The following is an 18,552-nucleotide window of genomic DNA, read 5'->3' as shown; positions in this document are numbered from 1 at the left end:
ATACAAAGTATTATCAAGAATTTACAATGATATTTATTATATAACTAGTAGATTCTTCCTAACCAGTTAACATGATATATACTTAAAGAATTTTCATGTGCTGCTTAAAAAAAATGAGATGACCACTAGTGATAATTGGGATTGAATCCAAGGTATATGAAACATACAAGGATATGATGAAATTAATTGATTCATCTACAACATGGGCACATGGGTATATATTAATTAATTCACAGCCTGAAATTTGTGAGGAAAAAAATATATTATGTGCACATTTTTTAGTCTAGTGTTTGAGAAGTATTTGAGATGTATCACTTGAAAATGTTAGTGATTTCATATCTCAGGCTTCAATAAATTTTGACATAAAAAGAATTCTATTTGTCATAATGGTTTGTTAAAATTATCTATGCCTCCGATTAGATGATTAGACCAATATTTGGGAAAGAAATATTTTCAATAAGATATGCAAGCATGCATGTTACATCACTTATATGCATCAAGCAAATAAAGCATCACGAATACTTTCTAAAATTGGTTTTCTGACAAGAGCCAAAGACTTTGTTTGTCCAAAATCCACCACAGTACAATAGATGTTCAAATAAAGTTGGGAGTGGATGTTGGGTAAATTAAAATACTTCTTCTTATTTATTTTTAAATGAAACAAAATGATGTTTCTATAGAGAACAAATGAATCCGAAAGGCTTATATTACATCGTTTGTTATCCCCAAAATGAGGAGAAGATAATGAATAGATGGGAAATGAATATTAAATAAATGCATTCTCTACATATTACATAGATCCTCATGTGTGTGTGAGAGAGAACAAGAAGTTCACAAAAATGTTGTGTTCATGAAATATTAGAAAATAACTACCGGGAGTAAACATTAACGAAAAGAAATTTATTAAATTTATGTTCCAATTAACAATGCTCTTGAATGCAAAGAAAAAAAAATTGAATCCTGCATGGAGCGTGAAAGACAGATTGGTTCCAACGAAACAAAATCTTATAGAAAGAAAAAAGAGGAGCATATAATCAAGATAATTATATTAAGAAATCTGACATTCTAAAAGAGGTCAAGACTTGACTGACTTTAAATAAAAAAATAATTTTATAGCTATAAATTTAATTTTAAACTCTCAAATCAGTCAACAGATCAAATTTAAATCGATAGAATTTAAGTGCTAATTTATCTTTACTAATTAATAGTTTTCGTTGTTAAAAATTTATTCTAAGTTCAAATTTTAAAATTTGCTTTACTGATCAAAATTTAACTATCATTGAAAAGCTCTAAATGAGTAAGAAAATATTTATAAAAAAAATTTTGAGAATATAAATAGTGTTGAGCATGAAATATTATATCAAAATTCCTTCAAGCCTTTATTCTTCTCCTTTCCTTCTCCTTCTCTCTATCTCTCTCTTTCTCTCTTTCTCTCTTGTGCGTGAGTTTCTATGAGAAAAAACAAAAATGATCACTTTTATATACTCTCTCCATCTCCTCTTCTTCTCATTCATTATTATTATTATTATTATATTATAATTTAACATTTAAGTTAACAAGTCTTAACCATTTTTTTAATTTCATTTTCTAAAAACACATCTTAACATAAAATTATATTTCATGTTAAACTGAAAAAAATTTCCTAATTAATTTATTTATCTCCAAACATTTTTTCTATTTTCTATTAATTCTAATTAACTCTAAAAATTTAATTAGAATGTTACAATGTCAATGTGATAAATGATGGATTTGAAAAGAATAAAGTTGTCAGTAACACTTTCAATAAGAATAAAATATTACTATCAAATAATGATCTTGCTAGAATGTGAATAAAAAGCTGATCATATTAGAAAAAATGATGCAATATAAGTAAAATTACGTCCTCTTGTTCACGACATGAAAGTTGTGAACTTATAGTTTGAGCATTTGAAATGTGACATTATACATGAGTATTTATAAGAAGGAAAAATATGAAGTATCACATGTAAAGTTTGACTTTCAATATAAGAATATTCTATAAAGATTCAAAATATGTATTAATATATTCTGTGATGGATGAAATGATTTTTTGATATGTTATTAGTTTGACAATATATAAATTTGATATGTGTCTAGTAAATGGTAGCCTGTTTGTATGGCTCCCCTGCACAGTGATGTTTACTTGAAAATCTTAAAAGGATCCAAGATGACAAATCTCATGAAGATTATTCTCAAGAAAAATTCTCTATCATTATGTTTGTTCACATGATTATATACCATTGATTTGCATCCAAATTTATTAATTTAACATTATTGAATATCAAGAGGAGTTTATATGAGCACTTAATTGTTGAAGAAAAATTAAAATGTTGGATAATTAGCATCGATATCACTTTTCTTCAAGAAAATTATGAAATATAATTCTGAAACACTATATATAAATGCTTTCATATTATAGTTTATCACATTACATTGATTTGCAATTATGTAATTGATATGATTTGCCTGAGAAATTATTATTTGCAATTACTTAATTTATTTAGGATCAAATTTAATCGATTATACATATGCTCTATATGTGTTCAATTTGAACCACAGGGTTGCGCACGTGCGTGCGCACCCCATGATTGTTTATTAGGGACTTTTATTGTTAGTCCCACAAAATAGAGAAGTAGAAAATGTTTTCATATTCGAAAGATATGTATGGAGAAGATCATCCAAAATATTACATGAATTCAATGGTTCATATGCAATATCATTCTAAAAGAATATCAAATCTCGAACACAAGGGTATTGGCAACAATAATATTCAAGAACTGATACATAAGTCAAGGGGACTCAAGAAGACTTAAGAACAATTAGTGATATCGTCATCAAGGAGAGTAAAAATTATCTTATACTCTTTTTTTTTTTAAATTAAGGTCTTGTTTCATTGAATTTTCTTAGTAAGATTTTTAATAAGACAGCTTCAATAAATATGAAGATATTATGCACTCCTTTTACTTTACTAAGTTTTTTGTCCCCTTAGATTTTTTTTTAATAAGATTTTAATGAGGCATCATAGTTGGACATCCAGAAGAAGTGTTATGAATATTAAAATATTATGTGGATGTCTATTATATTCGATTCTCTAATATCTTTCAATTACCATAATATCTTTCAGTTATTATTATCTTGTATATAGTTTTAATTTAATTAATATATTTGTGCCTATAAATAAAAAATATCTCCATTATATTCCACATAGAAAGTTGTTAATTCTCTCATTCTCTTGTTATAGTTTTCTCTCTTCTCTCCTCCTCTCAATATCTATTTTCATAACACTTTTTTTTTTCTAGCCAATTTTTCTCTGGTCAAACTTTAATATGTATATTGGACATATAAATATAGGATAAAGTTGATATTCAACTATTGGCTTAAATAAAAATAATGTTGTGGCTTAAAAATTATAAAAACAATAAAATTTAAACCGTTTCATTATCTTAGCTAGTTCACGTAATATACATCCGAGGATGGATAACACAATCAAAATTTCCTAAAACAATAGTATGTTATGTGATAAAGATAATTAACATATTAAATTTAATAGTGCAGCACAATATTACAGATTAAGGGAAAAACAATGTTATGAATTTGGCTCTAAAATTTTGTAAATTTGAAATTATATTATATACGTTGATTAAACAAACTTTCATGATTGTATTACTTAATAAAAGAAACAGTCTTTGTTTGAAGTTATTGATGGGTTTCAATTCAATATTAATTAGTAACCTATTAAGAAAATACTCCTTTTTTTTTATTATTACATGACAACTTTACGCTGTTTGAATTAATCAATGATTAATATTATCTCAATTTAACGAAACTTCAGACATATAATTTTAGAGAATTTTAATCCATAGATCAAACTAGCATTTTGATCACGTTCACGTCTTCATATATCTCAAGGTAAAAGAGATTCTTTTACTTTATTTTTATTTTTTTGACCAAAAGGTAAAAGAGATTCGAGAGAAACGTTCTACCCGTGTTCTTGGATTAAAAAAAAAAAAAAAATAAACTTGCAATAGTACAAGGGATATATTTGTCAAATCAGGGATAGACCAAATGCCAAATGGAAAGGAAGTGGAGCTAGGGCGGAGGGCAAAAGAAGCGAAAATAGACTTGTGGACCGACGAGAAAACGAAAATTGACAAGAAAGCGTGAGTGCAGAGCAAAATTAAACATCAACCTATTTTAGTCTTCATCAACAAGCAGGAACTAAGGCTTAAAAGTAAAACAGCAAGAACCTTCCGTTCACTGACTAATTATACAAAAACCGATGCATCAAGAACAAGAAACAGAGCAGCTCCTGCAACATGGCAGAGCCTTCAATACGATTCTCCTTCAATTTGGAAAACGCAGAAGAATCATTTTCAAGGCTGATTTCCCCACGTGCAGTGATGTGTCCCAGACATCATTTGTTCAGTAAAATACAAAGACTCTGGGAGATTAGATATAATACAAGATGCTGGCAATAATCTCAGACATTAAAGAACAATAAGAAAGCCAATGTTTTAATCGCTAGGAAGAGGACAATATTTAAGAGACACTGAAGCCTCCATCGACCACCAAATCATGCCCACTGATATAAACAGATTCATTAGAAGCAAGAAAGAGGGCAGCTTCAGCAATATGGGTAGCCTTCAATGGAATTCCCTTCATATTGGCCATAGACATGCCAAGGGCTTCAATTTCATCAGCCCCCATATGCATAGATCGGCACGTAAGAGGTGTGGCCACAGCATATGGCGATACGCAATTCACTCTGATCCCATAAGCCCCGAGCTCGCCGCAAGCAGAGCGGACAAGGCCCGCAAGTGCATGCTTGGACGTGGTATAAGCATGGGGCCCGCATCCGGCCATAGAAGCAGCCACGCTTGCCGTGCAGATTATGGAGCCACAGGTGTTTGCAGACACCATGGCTTTAGCCGCGTGCTTGATGGCTGCAGCCGCACCGCGAACGTTGACGGCCATTGTATTATCAAATGCGTTGAGGTCGAGGTCCAGTATGCCAGAGAAGGAGCCGCCGATGCCGGCATTGCTAAACATGACGTCCAAGCTGCCGTATTGGTGGACGGCGAAAGCTACAGTTTGCTCCACCTGTTTCTCGTCTTACATCACAATGATGGTAACTCACTTGATGTGAGGCTAATGAAGCTGCAAGTTGGTAACCCATCTCATCCTGAACGTCTGCGATGACCACTGATGCTCCGTTTTCGGCGAATAGTTTGACTGATTCTGCTCCTATCCCACTGGCCCCTCCTGTCACTATCGCCACCTTACCCTCCAACCTGCAAAAACCAGACGTTAACGGCAATTTCTAGTTCCTTAGAGGTTGTGTGTATGCATGGGATTTCAAAAATTCACACCTTTGCTTGGTCGACATATATCGATCACGGCCACTGGTTCTTGATGTGCTACCTGCAATTCGATCTGAAAGCTGAGGATTTGATTTTATGGCGAGGTATCCAAATTTTTAGAGTCAAGGAAGGAGCCTCCAGTCTCCACAAACTTAAAATTTTATATTGCTTTTCGGCATTGATTAAACTATATGCAAATAATATATATATATTAAATTGAATTCCACTTTAATAAAATAATTACTTATATTAAAAATAATTTTATCTTTCTATATTTATTTTTATTTAATAAGATATTTTATTCAAAAGTATTTTTAAAATAAAAATAATATTTATTTTTTAAAAATTAAAAATATTTTATATTTATTAACATCTAATATTTTAAAAATATTTTATATTTTTTAGCGGAAAATGTTTTTTGGTTAAAATTTTCATCCCCAACCCTCCTTTACAAAAGAAAAGCCGCACATGACTACTCAGTACACCAGCTGGATCCTACTCACAATGGTATCCCAAGTATGCGTCTCACGAGGTAACTCTGGACTGAGGTTAGCTATAGTCAAATCCTCTGCACGCTGATTACATTCCTTAGGCTGTTAGGCACGTGACCAATCTTCAAAATGATAGTCCTTCTTCGGCTGGATCATGGTAGAGTCAAGCATCGCCGTGCTCTTAGGCATCAAATATGCAATGAACGCTAATCATGAATTCAGAGCACTGAATGCATGCCACCGTTATTTAAGAGTACGTAGTTAGTGATGCGGTCGTTTAAAAAAAAAAAAAAGATTCAGTAGCGATTTAATGCAACGGTTTTGGTCCAAACTGTTGCAAGACCCCTGGCTTTTGGCGGGAAACATAATAGCAGCTCTTATAGCAGTATAATTAGGGCAAACCGTTACTAGGATTGTAATTGTGAAACTTGGTAGCGGTTGGGATGAAGTTGCTATTATATTTGTAATGACTTTAATTTTTACCCAAACCACAACCAAGCTACCTTAGATAACAAATAGTTACCTTGGTGGTGCTTCGTGTAATCATTTACTGCTAAATCATTATCATTTTAAAAATGCATTAATGATAGTCTTACCTTGATGTTATGACTCGCTGCATTTTAGGTAGCGACTTTCGGCTCAAATCACTATTAAATAGGACCTCTTTATCTTTTTCACTTTTGGCAAAGTTTCCTCTCACATTTGCTTCCTAAAATCTCTTGCCCGTGCTTATTCACAATACTTTCTATAATGCTTTCCCTCCTCTTATTGGTGTTCAAATTAGACAATATATTTGATGGCAATGACCTAAAGGAGCAGCCTCGACAAGGAGAGTGATGAGGGTGATTTAAGTGTTAAATATAATGCCTGTCTTTATATTATTAGGACAACACTTTAACACGCTGTTATGATAACTAGGATTAATTAAAATTTTAAGTAAAAGTTATCACAAACCTAAGAGTTTAAGAGTAAATAGTTTAAAATATTTGAGATCTCAAGAAAAGTATTTTTTGTAAAGACATTTGAGATCAAATTTTAATTTAAAATGAGTTAAACAAAGTAACGAAAGCATGAAAACTAGTTAGCATTTGAAAACAAATTGAAACAGTCTAAAATTTTTTCAAAAGCTAGCCTGTTTGCCACAGCAGATGGCACAGAGAAACTCATCCCTCATAAAGCATTACGTCGTGGTGCAACTGTCATGCGTTGCGGCATGTGCCTATTATCACGACAACACTTCAAAATTTCAAAGCCCTCCATTTCACCATCCTATGTCCAATTTGAGTGATTTAAATATCCTTACGAATCTCTTTGAGCCCTCTAATTAATGGCATCGATCTCACATCTAAATAATCATTCGTTAAAAAGGTAGACATCCAAATTTAAAATGGTCTGTTTTCACCAGAAAACACACTCAAAGGTGTCCAATTTATACAACCTAGTGCAATTAGCTTTGAAATCATTTTGAACAACTCAAATGGACTATATACATCATATTAGGCCAATCATATCACACAATCAACCATCTATACATAAAATGATTACCAAACTCTCAATTCTCAATAATGCAAAGGAGTGGATAAAATTCAATATAATTATTATTTTGGTAATTCCAACACATATGTAACTCAAATAAATAACTTGTACTACTATCTTGGCCATTCACACACATTTAATCATATTTGCTACAAGCTTAGGTCGAAATGCGCACATGTTCTTAGATTTTCATATAAGTGGAAACTAAAACAATGAAATGCTCCTAACTTGGCACATTATTTTAAATGCTCATTACAAAAACCAAAATGATAAGGGAAAAGAGATATATAAATGAGCTTTTACTTTCCGATCATCCCTTCTTTCTTTTTGCACCTACCAGGGCCCTTACTTATAAAATATAACTATAAAGTGAGATAAACATTTTAGTATTAAAATAATTCACCACTAATAATTAACATGTGCAACTATAAGAAAGTAAATCTAATATACACAAAAACATGCCTCCAGTATAATTTACATAGTCTTTACAATCATCATGATTATGATCATTCTACCATCTGAGCCTCCATATTACCTCGATTGAAATCATGGGCTCTTAGACAAAGTGTGTATTCACAATGGCCCGAGCTCACTTTTAGTGGTAGGATCACTCGACCAAAGGTGTTCTATCTCATTTTCAGACTATGATTTCCCCTATCACTTACGAATCGACATGTTGATATTCCAACATCGCATCATTAATGCTAAGAAGCATTAATCTTCAACGCCATATCCCATTCAAATACTAAGGAGATAATTTTCAATACCGTGCCTTACTAGGCAGGCACTAAGGAGATATATGTTATGTGAACTTTCACTGCCCCTTCCTATAGGTGAACTTACACACTCTAACATGATTGTGCTCGTGCTTTTGAACATAACACATACTTGTATGAAAAGCATAGCTTGCTCATATAAGGGACTTTTCACAATCTATATTGTTTTAAAATAATCACATGCATAAAGATCATCTTTCGCAATATGGCAAACTTTCAAACATATGTAAACAATATATATTTACTCATAAATAGTTAAGTACTTTAATTAAATAACGTAAATTATTTTATTACCTCAACTCTTTTATTACAAAAAAAGTTACCGTGGTTCAATGTTAGCTCTACAAATTCTACACGGATGATAAGGCTTAAGCAACGATCAATCTACACAATTTAGTAATAATTATCAATTATTACTTCGATTACACCCCAAGATTACTAGATTTTGAGTACCTATAACACCAAAAATTCTTATTTAACAATATCAACCCCTCAAATCCATTCCATCAATCATATTTAACATTTGAACACTATAACATAACAAATAATCTATACACATTGTCCTAAAACTACCAATTCTTACATAGAGTTCATTCAAACCCTAGTCAAAAATTTTAAATCAACATAAAACCCATAAACCTGGGGTTGGAGGCTTGATCTCTCCAAGACTTTAACTAAGTTAATGGGTTTGGTTTAAACCTAAAAAAATCAAAATCAAAGCTTCAAGTGTCCCAAAAGTCATAAATTTCACAACGAAGGAAAGGAGAGGAAATAAGAAAATTACCCTATAGTGATTTAAGCTCTAAATGCCTCTAAATCTCTCACAATGTCAAGCCCTAGTAGCCACAAGCCCTTCCTTTGTCGCTCCTTTCGTTTTCTCTCTCTCCTTTCTGATTTCAAGTTTGTTTCACGATTAATAAGTGCAAATTTTGTGTGCATGGCATAGAGAATCCTACACATTTTAGATCTCTCTCTCTCTCTGTGCTCAAGCTCGCAAGAACACCAACCTAACCCTCTTTTAAAGTTGTCCAATGATCCATTAAGTATACTAGTATCCCAAAAACATTATTAATAAAAAAATTTACTTAAAAATTTACCATTCTATCATTATAAATACTTAAAATTCTCAGGATAAAAGTCCAAGGTGTTACACTAATAACGTCCATTACCATTAGTGCATTTTTTTAAAAGTAACAAGTATAATGTGAAATATAAATTTTATTTATAAAAATATAAATAAATAAAAATATTTTTTAAAAATAATCATACTCAAATAAAATTTAAAAACATTAAGTTTACTCGATAATATATGTCGCAAAAGATTTTTTACATCCATTAATACCACGGGCTAGAATATAAATATTATTTTCAAAAGTTTTTTTAAATATGTTATGGAAATCTTACAAGGTTAGTTTCCCAGGACAATATTTAATTTTTTTAGGGTTCAATTTTTAGTTGATTGAACACTTTGTAATCGTTTTTTATGTTATGTTCACAATTATACTTTTTTTTTAATTATTAACAGATATATTATTATGGGAGGCAATTCTATTTGAGGTACTTTCAAATATTAAATATGAGCACCTCTCTCAATAAAAATTTAAATCTTAATTCAACATATTGTAAAAGACTAACCCCTTCTACTAGACACAACTCCTATTAGTTGTTTATAATTATCATTCGACTAAAACATAGTTTTAATTATCTAATTTTATATAATATTTTAATTTAATTCCTTAATTTTATAATACATACTTTTAGTCCTTTAATCATAACATTGTTATAACATTGTTAGTTTTAAATGATTATTTTTATGATATCATTGTTATTTTTTTAAAAAATTAACCTTAATAAATTAATATTTGATAATGCTTTGTTAATAAAAAATTTAATATAAAAAATTTGTGATAAAAATAATAATATTATATTAAATGATTAAAATATACTTTATAAAATTAAATGATCAAAAAAAAGTTTGTATAAAATTAAAGGATGAAAATATAATTTAGCCATTTTATCATTAAAAAAGTGAAACCAGGCTACTTGAGCCCAAATCGCATAACGAAGCCCATAAGCAACTCTAAGGTTTGGAGTTGGGGTGCTTTACAAACCCAGTGGCAATACTTGCTTTTGTTTTTTCTTTTGAAAGCCCAGCGGCAGTAGCCAAGGGCCCAAAATTGTTATTAATGTCGATTAGGCGACAGGTAATTGGTCAGTGATACTGAGTTCATGACAGCCATGTAGGAGCATCCATTTGAGCGTGTGATTAACACGGGGCATCAATATTGCATCGTAGCTGGCTCAGAAGCAGGAGGGAGCGGGGGAATATCTGAGACGCGGCTTGTGGTCGTGGACTGGGAGCCCAACTATCCATCTGCATCGGCATCGCTGTTTGATTTCTGAGGGCATTCACAGGCCATGTCTGCTGCAACTTTGATCTCAAGTCCAGGGTTTCCATATCCGAGCCACTTGTCCTTCTCAACTCGAAGCACTTGTTCCGTTCTGTTTCGCTCTAATCCTTCTAGCGGAACCTTTTCTTCAATTCCACACTCTCTCAATCACCGATTCTTCAGACTAACATCCAGGTCATTTGCCCGGACCTCATCCTTCCATGGCTTCAAGCGCCTTTCCCCTGTCATGGAGTGGCAGGATTGCACGTAACTCCTTTCCCTACACGAAGTTTGACCTTCTCTCTTTTTTTTTCTCCTGTTTTGTATTTTATATGACAGATTCTTAGGGATACTTACACTATTCTACCTATTCCTCGTTTCATCATAAGGAAAAATAAATTTCTATGTTTGGAATTGGAAAGTGAAAGTGTATCAGAACTGATGAGAAGTGATTTATAGTATCTATATTTTCTCAGCGAATGTCATTTTCTCCGATTTATTTTGGATAATGTTCATATTTTGGGAATTTGATAATTCTCAAGCTGAATGTTTAGCCACTAGGTTGACTATCATGATTTTGGTATAATTTCCGGCTTAATCATGTTCTGATGACGACAGGATAACAGTGTTGTAATTGCAGGGTTAAGCTGGAGGTTGACGTGCCTGCCTCGGTTGCCTATGCCTGTTATTCTGATCGTGAAGCCATCCCTCGTTGGATGCCCTTTATTTCCTCTGTTACGGTGCGCAAGATCGAGTCTCAATGCACTGTCATAGTCTCTCTTTACTCAATCACAAGGGGAGGAGACTTTTTGAACCCACTTGCTCCCCTCCCCTTCCCCAATTTTTGAACCCAATAAGACACTTCCTTTCCCTCCCCTCCAGTAAATGTCAGCCAAACAGAGAGGGAGGGGAGCAACTCCCCTTCCCTTCAAAATCCTCCAACCAAACATGCCCTCGAGCTCTTTGTTAAAGTGGGCCTTTAGTTTAGCATCAAGGCATTAATGTTTCTGGTCGAAATGTTACAATTGGAATGTTGAGAAACCAGCAGTCTTCGCTAAATGGTCACAAAGTTACAAATTGCGTGTCTTATTATGATTTTTGCATTGCCTAAATTTTTAATCTACTTCACAGATTTTGCCAGAAAAGCCTGACCTCTCAAGATGGTCCTTGAAGTATAAAGCATTCGGTCGTGATATCGAGTACTCTTGGCTTGCCCGTAATATGCAGGAAATGATCACCGTCCTAACTATAATATTATAACTTCTTAGTAGGTGTTCCTTACTTTATGTTAAAAGTCAATTGGAGTTTGTTATTCATATTATATTGCGTTCTTGCAGCCTATTCCAAATCAGAAAATACACTGGCGATCTCTGGAAGGTCTACCTAACAGGTAATTTACAAGGATAGATCTCCGTCTGCGGAGTAAAAACATGATTGATTACCTTCTGTGGAAATTTCTGGGACTTATCTGTTAAGCCATCACAAAATAAAGAACATTGGACTTGTGAGACTGGAAAGAAAATTTCAGCTGTGCAAATCTTTACTGTTCTCTCCATCTTGATAATGAGGGGTCCTGTGATAGACATGGTCGGTTCTACCTGGACGGGAAATCTGGTATCCAACAGTCACACTTTGTCTGTCTATGCTTCTATATGATTTGGAATATTTTGTTCAAGCCTTTAGGGTGGCTCAAAAACACAAGTTGCGTCTGGCGCTAATTTACTTGTTAAAATTTCATTCATGTCATTATAAATGAAATCTGCACCACAATGTTCTTGTGATTTTGAGTTAATCTTGCTCTGAAGCATCATTTAGTATTCACACAAGAACTTTAACTGATTGATTGTTCCCATGGCAGAGGTGCTGTTCGATTTTATCCAAAAGGTCCGTCATCATGTGTAGTAGAAGTAAGGCTTCTTATATGATGTTGTTTGAGATTTTACTGATTATCTTAATCACAATCTAATTTTCCTAGGATATTTATCCGAAATTTCATTCATGAGGTATACATCGATATACCATAGATCATTTTCCTGAATTTATTTTCCTGTTTTTATTCCTATCAACCTGTTTCCTTTAAATTCAGCTCTGGCTAATGGAAGCTTCTCCATTTGTTTTCTTTCTCAACTGGCCCAAGCTTTGTTCAAGAACTTACTGCTGCATTTGTCCTTTACAGCTGACAGTATCATATGAAGTTCCTCAGCTCTTGGCTCCCGTGGCATCGGTATGTAGTCAGACACAAAAAGACAATTCATGTCAGGATTGTCGATTGGAAGACAGTAAGACAAAACTGAAAGACGTTGTTGTAGTCCATACCATTCCGTCGCCTTTTCCCCATGTCATGGGAGAAAATCAGCAGATTGACGTTTAAATTGGGCTTTAATCCACTCCGACTTTCTTTCATCTATAATATCTTTTGCAGGCACTGCAACCATTTCTTGAAGGTTTACTGCAGCGTGGCTTGGAACGATTTGCTAGTCTGGCCAGGAGATACTAAAGCACCTGGCCTGGCGGGTTCCTTCTGACTATGTAAATAGCACCCACCCTATTTTATTTTGATTGTCCTAACTCTTTTAACACCGGAATAGAAATCAAAAGTGCATTTAAAAAAAAAATCGCTGATTTTGGGTACTGTTTTCTATTTTGGAAAAATTTTGTTATAGTTAACATGCCAGTTTTGGATTTAGATTGATGGTTATCCCATTCTTGAAGTAAAAAGTTTCCTATTAGTGTTGATGGAAATTCCGATCTAATTATGGGAATGAACAACTAAGGTTGAAAGCATGAAGCCATGTCTACCTCAATTGCTATCTTGATAAGACTTCAACAAAGATATGCTCTTAACTTCGCTCTTGCTTAATTATGAGATTATGGGGATGTGTTTATTATTTTGTTCAAGGTGAGTCCAATTCTACAGTCTTATTTGTTAAATAGAGCATTATGTTAGTTTTAGTTTTCGCTCCGTGGATCCAGCTCAGCATATGTAAATTTTTGGTTGGATTCTGAATAAATCGACTGCAGAAAGATCATATTCTTCCCAAAAAAAAAAAAAAAACAAATCGAAAAAATGAATTATCTCATTCGCTAGAATCCGTTTGCACTGCATAATCTCTTTTTCTGGTGTAACAGAAATCCATGATGGCTCCTTCTATTCAGTACTATTTAATTTCTTGGTGCTTCCAGGTATCATGCTGATGACAGCTAGATTCTTCGTATACAACACAAAAGGATTGCTCTCAAGGCCTTGGATTTTTTCTATCGGTTTGTCAATTGAAAGTCCCACCCAGGGATTTCTATTATCTTTATATCAACAATAGGCGACTCTAACATGGGCATGGGTCCAGTGACGATGTAGTACGAGCTAGGGGATGATGATGGTGATGCCTAGAACAGGCGAAGCATCGTTTGAATGATGCTAGCATTTACTTGTTTGCCGTTCGGTGTCTGTCCTTGATTTCTCGTACTAATAAATGTTTGATTACTTTCATTTTCTTTCGGCTCGTGGCCTTCTAGTTACAGCATATATTATTTTTATTTAACCCACGTTTTTCAGCTTACATTCGAGCCTTGCAACCAAGTCGCATTCCAACAAGGGGTGAATAAGACCGAGGTGTTCAGAACAGAAAAAAAATCCTCCGAAATATACTACAAATTCATACAAAACTGGATAATTTCAACTTGGTATTTACACCGCCGTCAACCACCTCCTAAGCTATGCAACCGACACCGGACCAAAAAATGGTTGCTGCTATTCGTGTTATCCAATCTGAAGCAGCTAAAAACAGAAAATGAAACCTCCAAAATGTCACTATTTGACGAATTGTATATGCATCAACTCAGTTGCTAGCACTGCCTTCCAACAAACTCCTCAAGCAACCAAGTGCTTCTGTAGAGAGGCTACAACGTGTCAACCTCTGAGCGGGTGATAGTTCCCTGTAATCAGGGGGCGTGAAGCACACAACAACGACTGTGAGATTGTCAAAAGCATTCAGTCGCAAAGCTTCCATGACTAGGTCTCTGGCACCCTTCTCCGGATCGTCATGCCGCCTCAGGCTTCTCCTAACAAGACTCACCGCATGCTGACTGGACATGACATCCCAAATTCCATCACATCCTATGATGAGGAATTCATCGTCCTCTGTCAGAACCACTCGCCGAAACTCTGGCTCTGCAATCAGAGGTGTGGGAGAGCCCCGTGGAAGCTTCATATCCCAGTCCCCTAGAGCTCGAGTAACCGACAACAACCCATTAAGATAGCCATCGTCTATGTAACCACCTGATTCTTCAACGCGCCTCCGTTCCGATGGATATATAGGCCTGTGATCTTGAGACATGTCAATTGCCTCCCCTTTACGGCAAAGAACTGCTCGACAATCACCCACATTGGTCACCATCAGAAGCCTGAAATCAGCACAAAAGTTCTCTATCAAATTACTATGTAGCAACTGGGAATACCAAATCAAGGATTTGATGCGAGACACTGCAGAGTAGATCAAGTACTACAGATGAATGCAACGGGCGTAACAAGCGGATACCTTCCAAATATCAAAGCTGTAAGTGCCGTGGTCCCTGATGAGCTGCTCACACTACGATCATCAGCCAAGGCTGAGTCGGCCAAAAGGAATGCCTTCCTGAGGGAGTTCTCTAATTCTTGTAAGAAAAGATTATCAACTTTAGATGATTGTGGGAAGCTGGCATCCTCGAAAATAAATCTTATTACATTTTCTCGGACATAAACTGCAGCTTCAGATCCTCCATGACCATCAAACACCTTAGAAATTCGTCAAACACCAATCAGATTTAGTTTTAAGAAAACATTTGCATAGAATTCAGCAAACAAAAACATAGAAGCTAAAAACCGAAAGATTGATTACCCCATAAAATGCACTTGGTTTAGGGAACTTATAAAGTGATCCCAGGTGAGAAGACAAATCGTCTATCATTATATGCTCATCTTCCATGTATCTCCGCGGCCCAATGTCAGCATAACTGCCTGAACGGATGCTGGGTACAAACTGCACAAGAGCAGAATCAAGAGAAGCATGGGGATCTTGTTTTGCAGCTATAACATCCTGCACAGGGATAGTTCAATGCAGATCAGAAAATGTTGCTCAGTGATGTAAGAATTAGCATGACTTTTGCACCAAATTTAAACAGTCCTACAAACTATGAAGTTTGATAAAAAGCAGGGAAAACCATGTTTTTCAACACTCATTCGCGAGCAACAGTTATCCGCGTGCCATAAAATCTATCTAGGCGCCTAAACAGTAGGGAAGAGGGCCGGGACCGCGTCCCTCGCGCACATTCACCAGAAATTCTATCTAATAACATACATAAAAGAATATTCTACCAAAAACATATCTAAAAGAAAATATTCAAAAGGATAATTTTTTTCTTTTTTTTAAAATGCCATGAACAAATTTGACATGAACAGATATAAGCAATTAAATCGGATGCCGGATACTACATGGACCTAGTCTGGAAGCTGGTCAAGCCTCTCTGGAGAAAAAGGTGTCAGGAGGGGTGCTATTCCTAGAACAAACAGGGAGTAATCTAGATGAACTCCGCAGAGTTCAGGAATCTTCATCAACTAAGCCCATAATATGCACAAATTCCTGATGGAGGAGTCAGGGGGGAGGGGGCAGAAATGAAACCTAGTCGCAGAACAACCTCGATTAGAAACAGTACTATATCTCCATTTATTGCCTTCAATATCACGGAAAAATGAGAGAGAGAGAGAGAGAGAGAGATGAAATTACGGGAAGGTTGCTGAAAAACTCACTTGCTGTGAATTCAGTAACGGGGCAGAGACTGCATCAGAAGCACGAACTTTGTCAGGACCGGGAGGCCCGGGTGAGGGCGAGACGAAAGGTGGTTCTTCGTTCTCACGAATACCGCTCGCTTTAGGAATATACTGTACATCCAACAGAGGCAGGCCCTGTTGACACACAACGTCTGCTTCAGCCACCATAAGAATATGATGAAACCTCGACAATTGAACGTTTTAGAAGGATTCTTGGAGCTAAATACTGTTTTGTCAGGCCAGATAGATGACGCACCGTGTTCCTCTTGCTGTTCTTGCTCGGGAATTTTCTCGCAGATTCTTCAAAGTCAGAGATGTTGTGAATCAAATTTCGGGGAGGGAGGTGGGGCTGACCAGCCACATACATGAAAGGGTCAGGGCGGAGGAGGAGGGCAGAAGGGTAAACTTATTCGGTCGAAGGACACGTGTAGTTCCGCCCACCACACGTTTCTGGAGAGGCGTTCTTTGGACACGCGTGAAGGGGTTGCCTGACCGACACGTGACCTTTGAAACATGGAGTTGCGAGCGTGAAGGGACGCAAGCTGCTTTACACGTAACATGTGATAGAGGCGGGCCCGGGGGCAATATGGGGAAGTTATTTTGCAGCCTCCCGGAATGCTTCAATTTTAAACTGTGGTCTGTTACCGAAACAGGAAGCCCTGTTTATGGACAAAAGTTCCCTTGGCGAAGTAGGTCAGGGAATTTCAACTGAGCCTTCCATTCGCAGGCTAGATGCGAGAGAGTGGTTACAGCTTCCTTTTGAGATGAGATTTAAAAAAAAAAAAAAATCGTTTCACATGTCCCAACAAAATCTGTTCCTTCTTTATGTTTCTTTTATCAAATTTAAGTATTAACCAAAATCCGGACCATTAATTATCCAGCGATTGAATGGGCTAAGGGGGTGCGGGGAAGTGGAGGTGGAGGCCACGCGTGCGCGACACGCCACGATGGGAAGAGATGGACATGCTGGATGCCTCGACTTATACGCTGGAACACGCGGCGGCGGAGTTTGTATCCTTATCCAGTATTATCCACTTCACTCACAATTCCCACCCTTCACTAACCATGCATTTTATTTTAATGTCAGTTTCATAGTTTACGATCCCAGCCCTTTTAGCCACTGCTGTGTGTCCAAGTTTAACTTGTAATTAATTCCATTATTAGTTAATACTCCCTTCATTCTTATTATAGAGCACCTTTTAAGATTATTTTTTGGTCTTTAATATACGACACATGATAATTTATTTATTACCATTTTTTATTTTTATCATTGTTGTAAATTTAATTTTATAACTCATCATATATTATATATTTTCCTCCTCCTATTTTTAATAGGAATAAAGTTATATTTTTTTAATTTTAAATATATTTAATGAGTTAATTGTTATTTTTTTAATTTTAATAAAATAATTAAAAGCGTTTTATAATGAGGATAAGATGAAGTGTTTTATTATCAATAAACAAACTCATATTGTATCATGCGTAACCAGCACCATTGGCTAAGCAAAAGAGTTCACAAGAAGTTTACAAAATTATAACCACGTGCAGGAGTGTTTACAAGAAGTGACAAAATCGAGACCACCTTATTTTATATCTTATCTCAAAAAATAAATATAATTAAATTTTTATTTCATGTCTTGTTCCATAAGTTGCCCCTTCTTATTTGAGATCAAGATGAGATGGGAGGTCTTGATGAAGCAAACAAATTTTTGTAAAAGAGAGACTTATATAACAACATTTATTTAATTACGTATCTTATTAAGTCCAAAACCACAATAAAACAAGTGCATAAACTTAATTATTAACTACAGTAACTATAATTTAACATGAAAGAGCACAATCATGACAACCACAGCTTAAAGTCAAATACATATTAGTCATATATGACCTCCATGTTATAAGTACGATTGTTTTAAGGAATTTTAAGGCCCAAGACAAAATGAGTATGGAGGCTTGACGCATAAGAGTTTGATGTTTTTTATCGCTAGAAATTAAAAAAAAATTAAGCATTTAGTATTTTGTATTTTGAAAAATAAAGCTTGGATTAAAAATGAACAAGCATGCCTGATAGTGAGTAGCACATAGACGAAAACGCACATCTCCTGCTCAATGGTGCATGCTCCAATGCTTTGGTTGGATCCAAAATTATAGGGGAAAAAAAAAAAAAAGACTGCAGCA

General features: G+C 35.0%; 2 protein-coding genes and 1 pseudogene across 9 annotated transcripts; 1 reads left to right on the top strand and 2 right to left on the bottom strand.

Annotated features, from left to right (window-relative positions):
• Window positions 1–4,248: 4,248 nt before the first annotated feature.
• LOC129302016 (short-chain dehydrogenase reductase 3b-like) lies at window positions 4,249–5,524 on the bottom strand (annotated as a pseudogene).
• Window positions 5,525–10,469: 4,945 nt separating this feature from the next.
• LOC129310557 (uncharacterized) lies at window positions 10,470–14,058 on the top strand. Of its 7 annotated transcripts, XR_008593139.1 has the most exons (9): window positions 10,470–10,838; window positions 11,212–11,311; window positions 11,703–11,798; window positions 11,909–11,961; window positions 12,430–12,478; window positions 12,748–12,795; window positions 12,994–13,100; window positions 13,346–13,470; window positions 13,755–14,058. XR_008593139.1 is itself a non-coding variant. In XM_054952447.1 (8 exons), exons 1-7 carry the CDS (start codon window positions 10,600–10,602, stop codon window positions 13,066–13,068), a joined length of 660 nt encoding a protein of 219 aa, XP_054808422.1. In that variant the 5' UTR covers window positions 10,471–10,599; the 3' UTR covers window positions 13,069–13,100; window positions 13,755–14,058. The 7 variants fall into 7 exon arrangements, 1 of the variants encoding a protein (XP_054808422.1); XR_008593138.1 differs by having other exon boundaries at window positions 12,994–13,470; XR_008593135.1 differs by having other exon boundaries at window positions 12,748–13,100.
• A 20-nt stretch (window positions 14,059–14,078) lies between these two features.
• Window positions 14,079–17,106, bottom strand: LOC129310543 (probable protein phosphatase 2C 49). 2 transcript variants are annotated; one of them, XM_054952413.1, is made up of 5 exons: window positions 16,631–17,106; window positions 16,354–16,509; window positions 15,446–15,643; window positions 15,107–15,342; window positions 14,079–14,972 (listed from the first exon to the last, which is right to left on the bottom strand). In XM_054952413.1, exons 1-5 carry the CDS (start codon window positions 16,739–16,741, stop codon window positions 14,408–14,410), a joined length of 1,266 nt encoding a protein of 421 aa, XP_054808388.1. In that variant the 5' UTR covers window positions 16,742–17,106; the 3' UTR covers window positions 14,079–14,407. The 2 variants fall into 2 exon arrangements, with proteins under 2 accessions (XP_054808388.1, XP_054808397.1); XM_054952422.1 differs by lacking the exon at window positions 16,631–17,106 and having other exon boundaries at window positions 16,331–16,470.
• Between the last annotated feature and the right edge of the window lie 1,446 nt (window positions 17,107–18,552).

The sequence above is a fragment of the Prosopis cineraria genome, unplaced genomic scaffold (assembly GCF_029017545.1).
Source record: "Prosopis cineraria cultivar Desert tree isolate PC_DT_omini unplaced genomic scaffold, ASM2901754v1 PC1, whole genome shotgun sequence".
NCBI classification, from domain to species: domain Eukaryota; kingdom Viridiplantae; phylum Streptophyta; class Magnoliopsida; order Fabales; family Fabaceae; genus Prosopis; species Prosopis cineraria.
The sequence above is the reverse complement of the archived record's forward strand: the minus strand, read 5'-3'. Positions and strand labels throughout refer to the sequence as shown.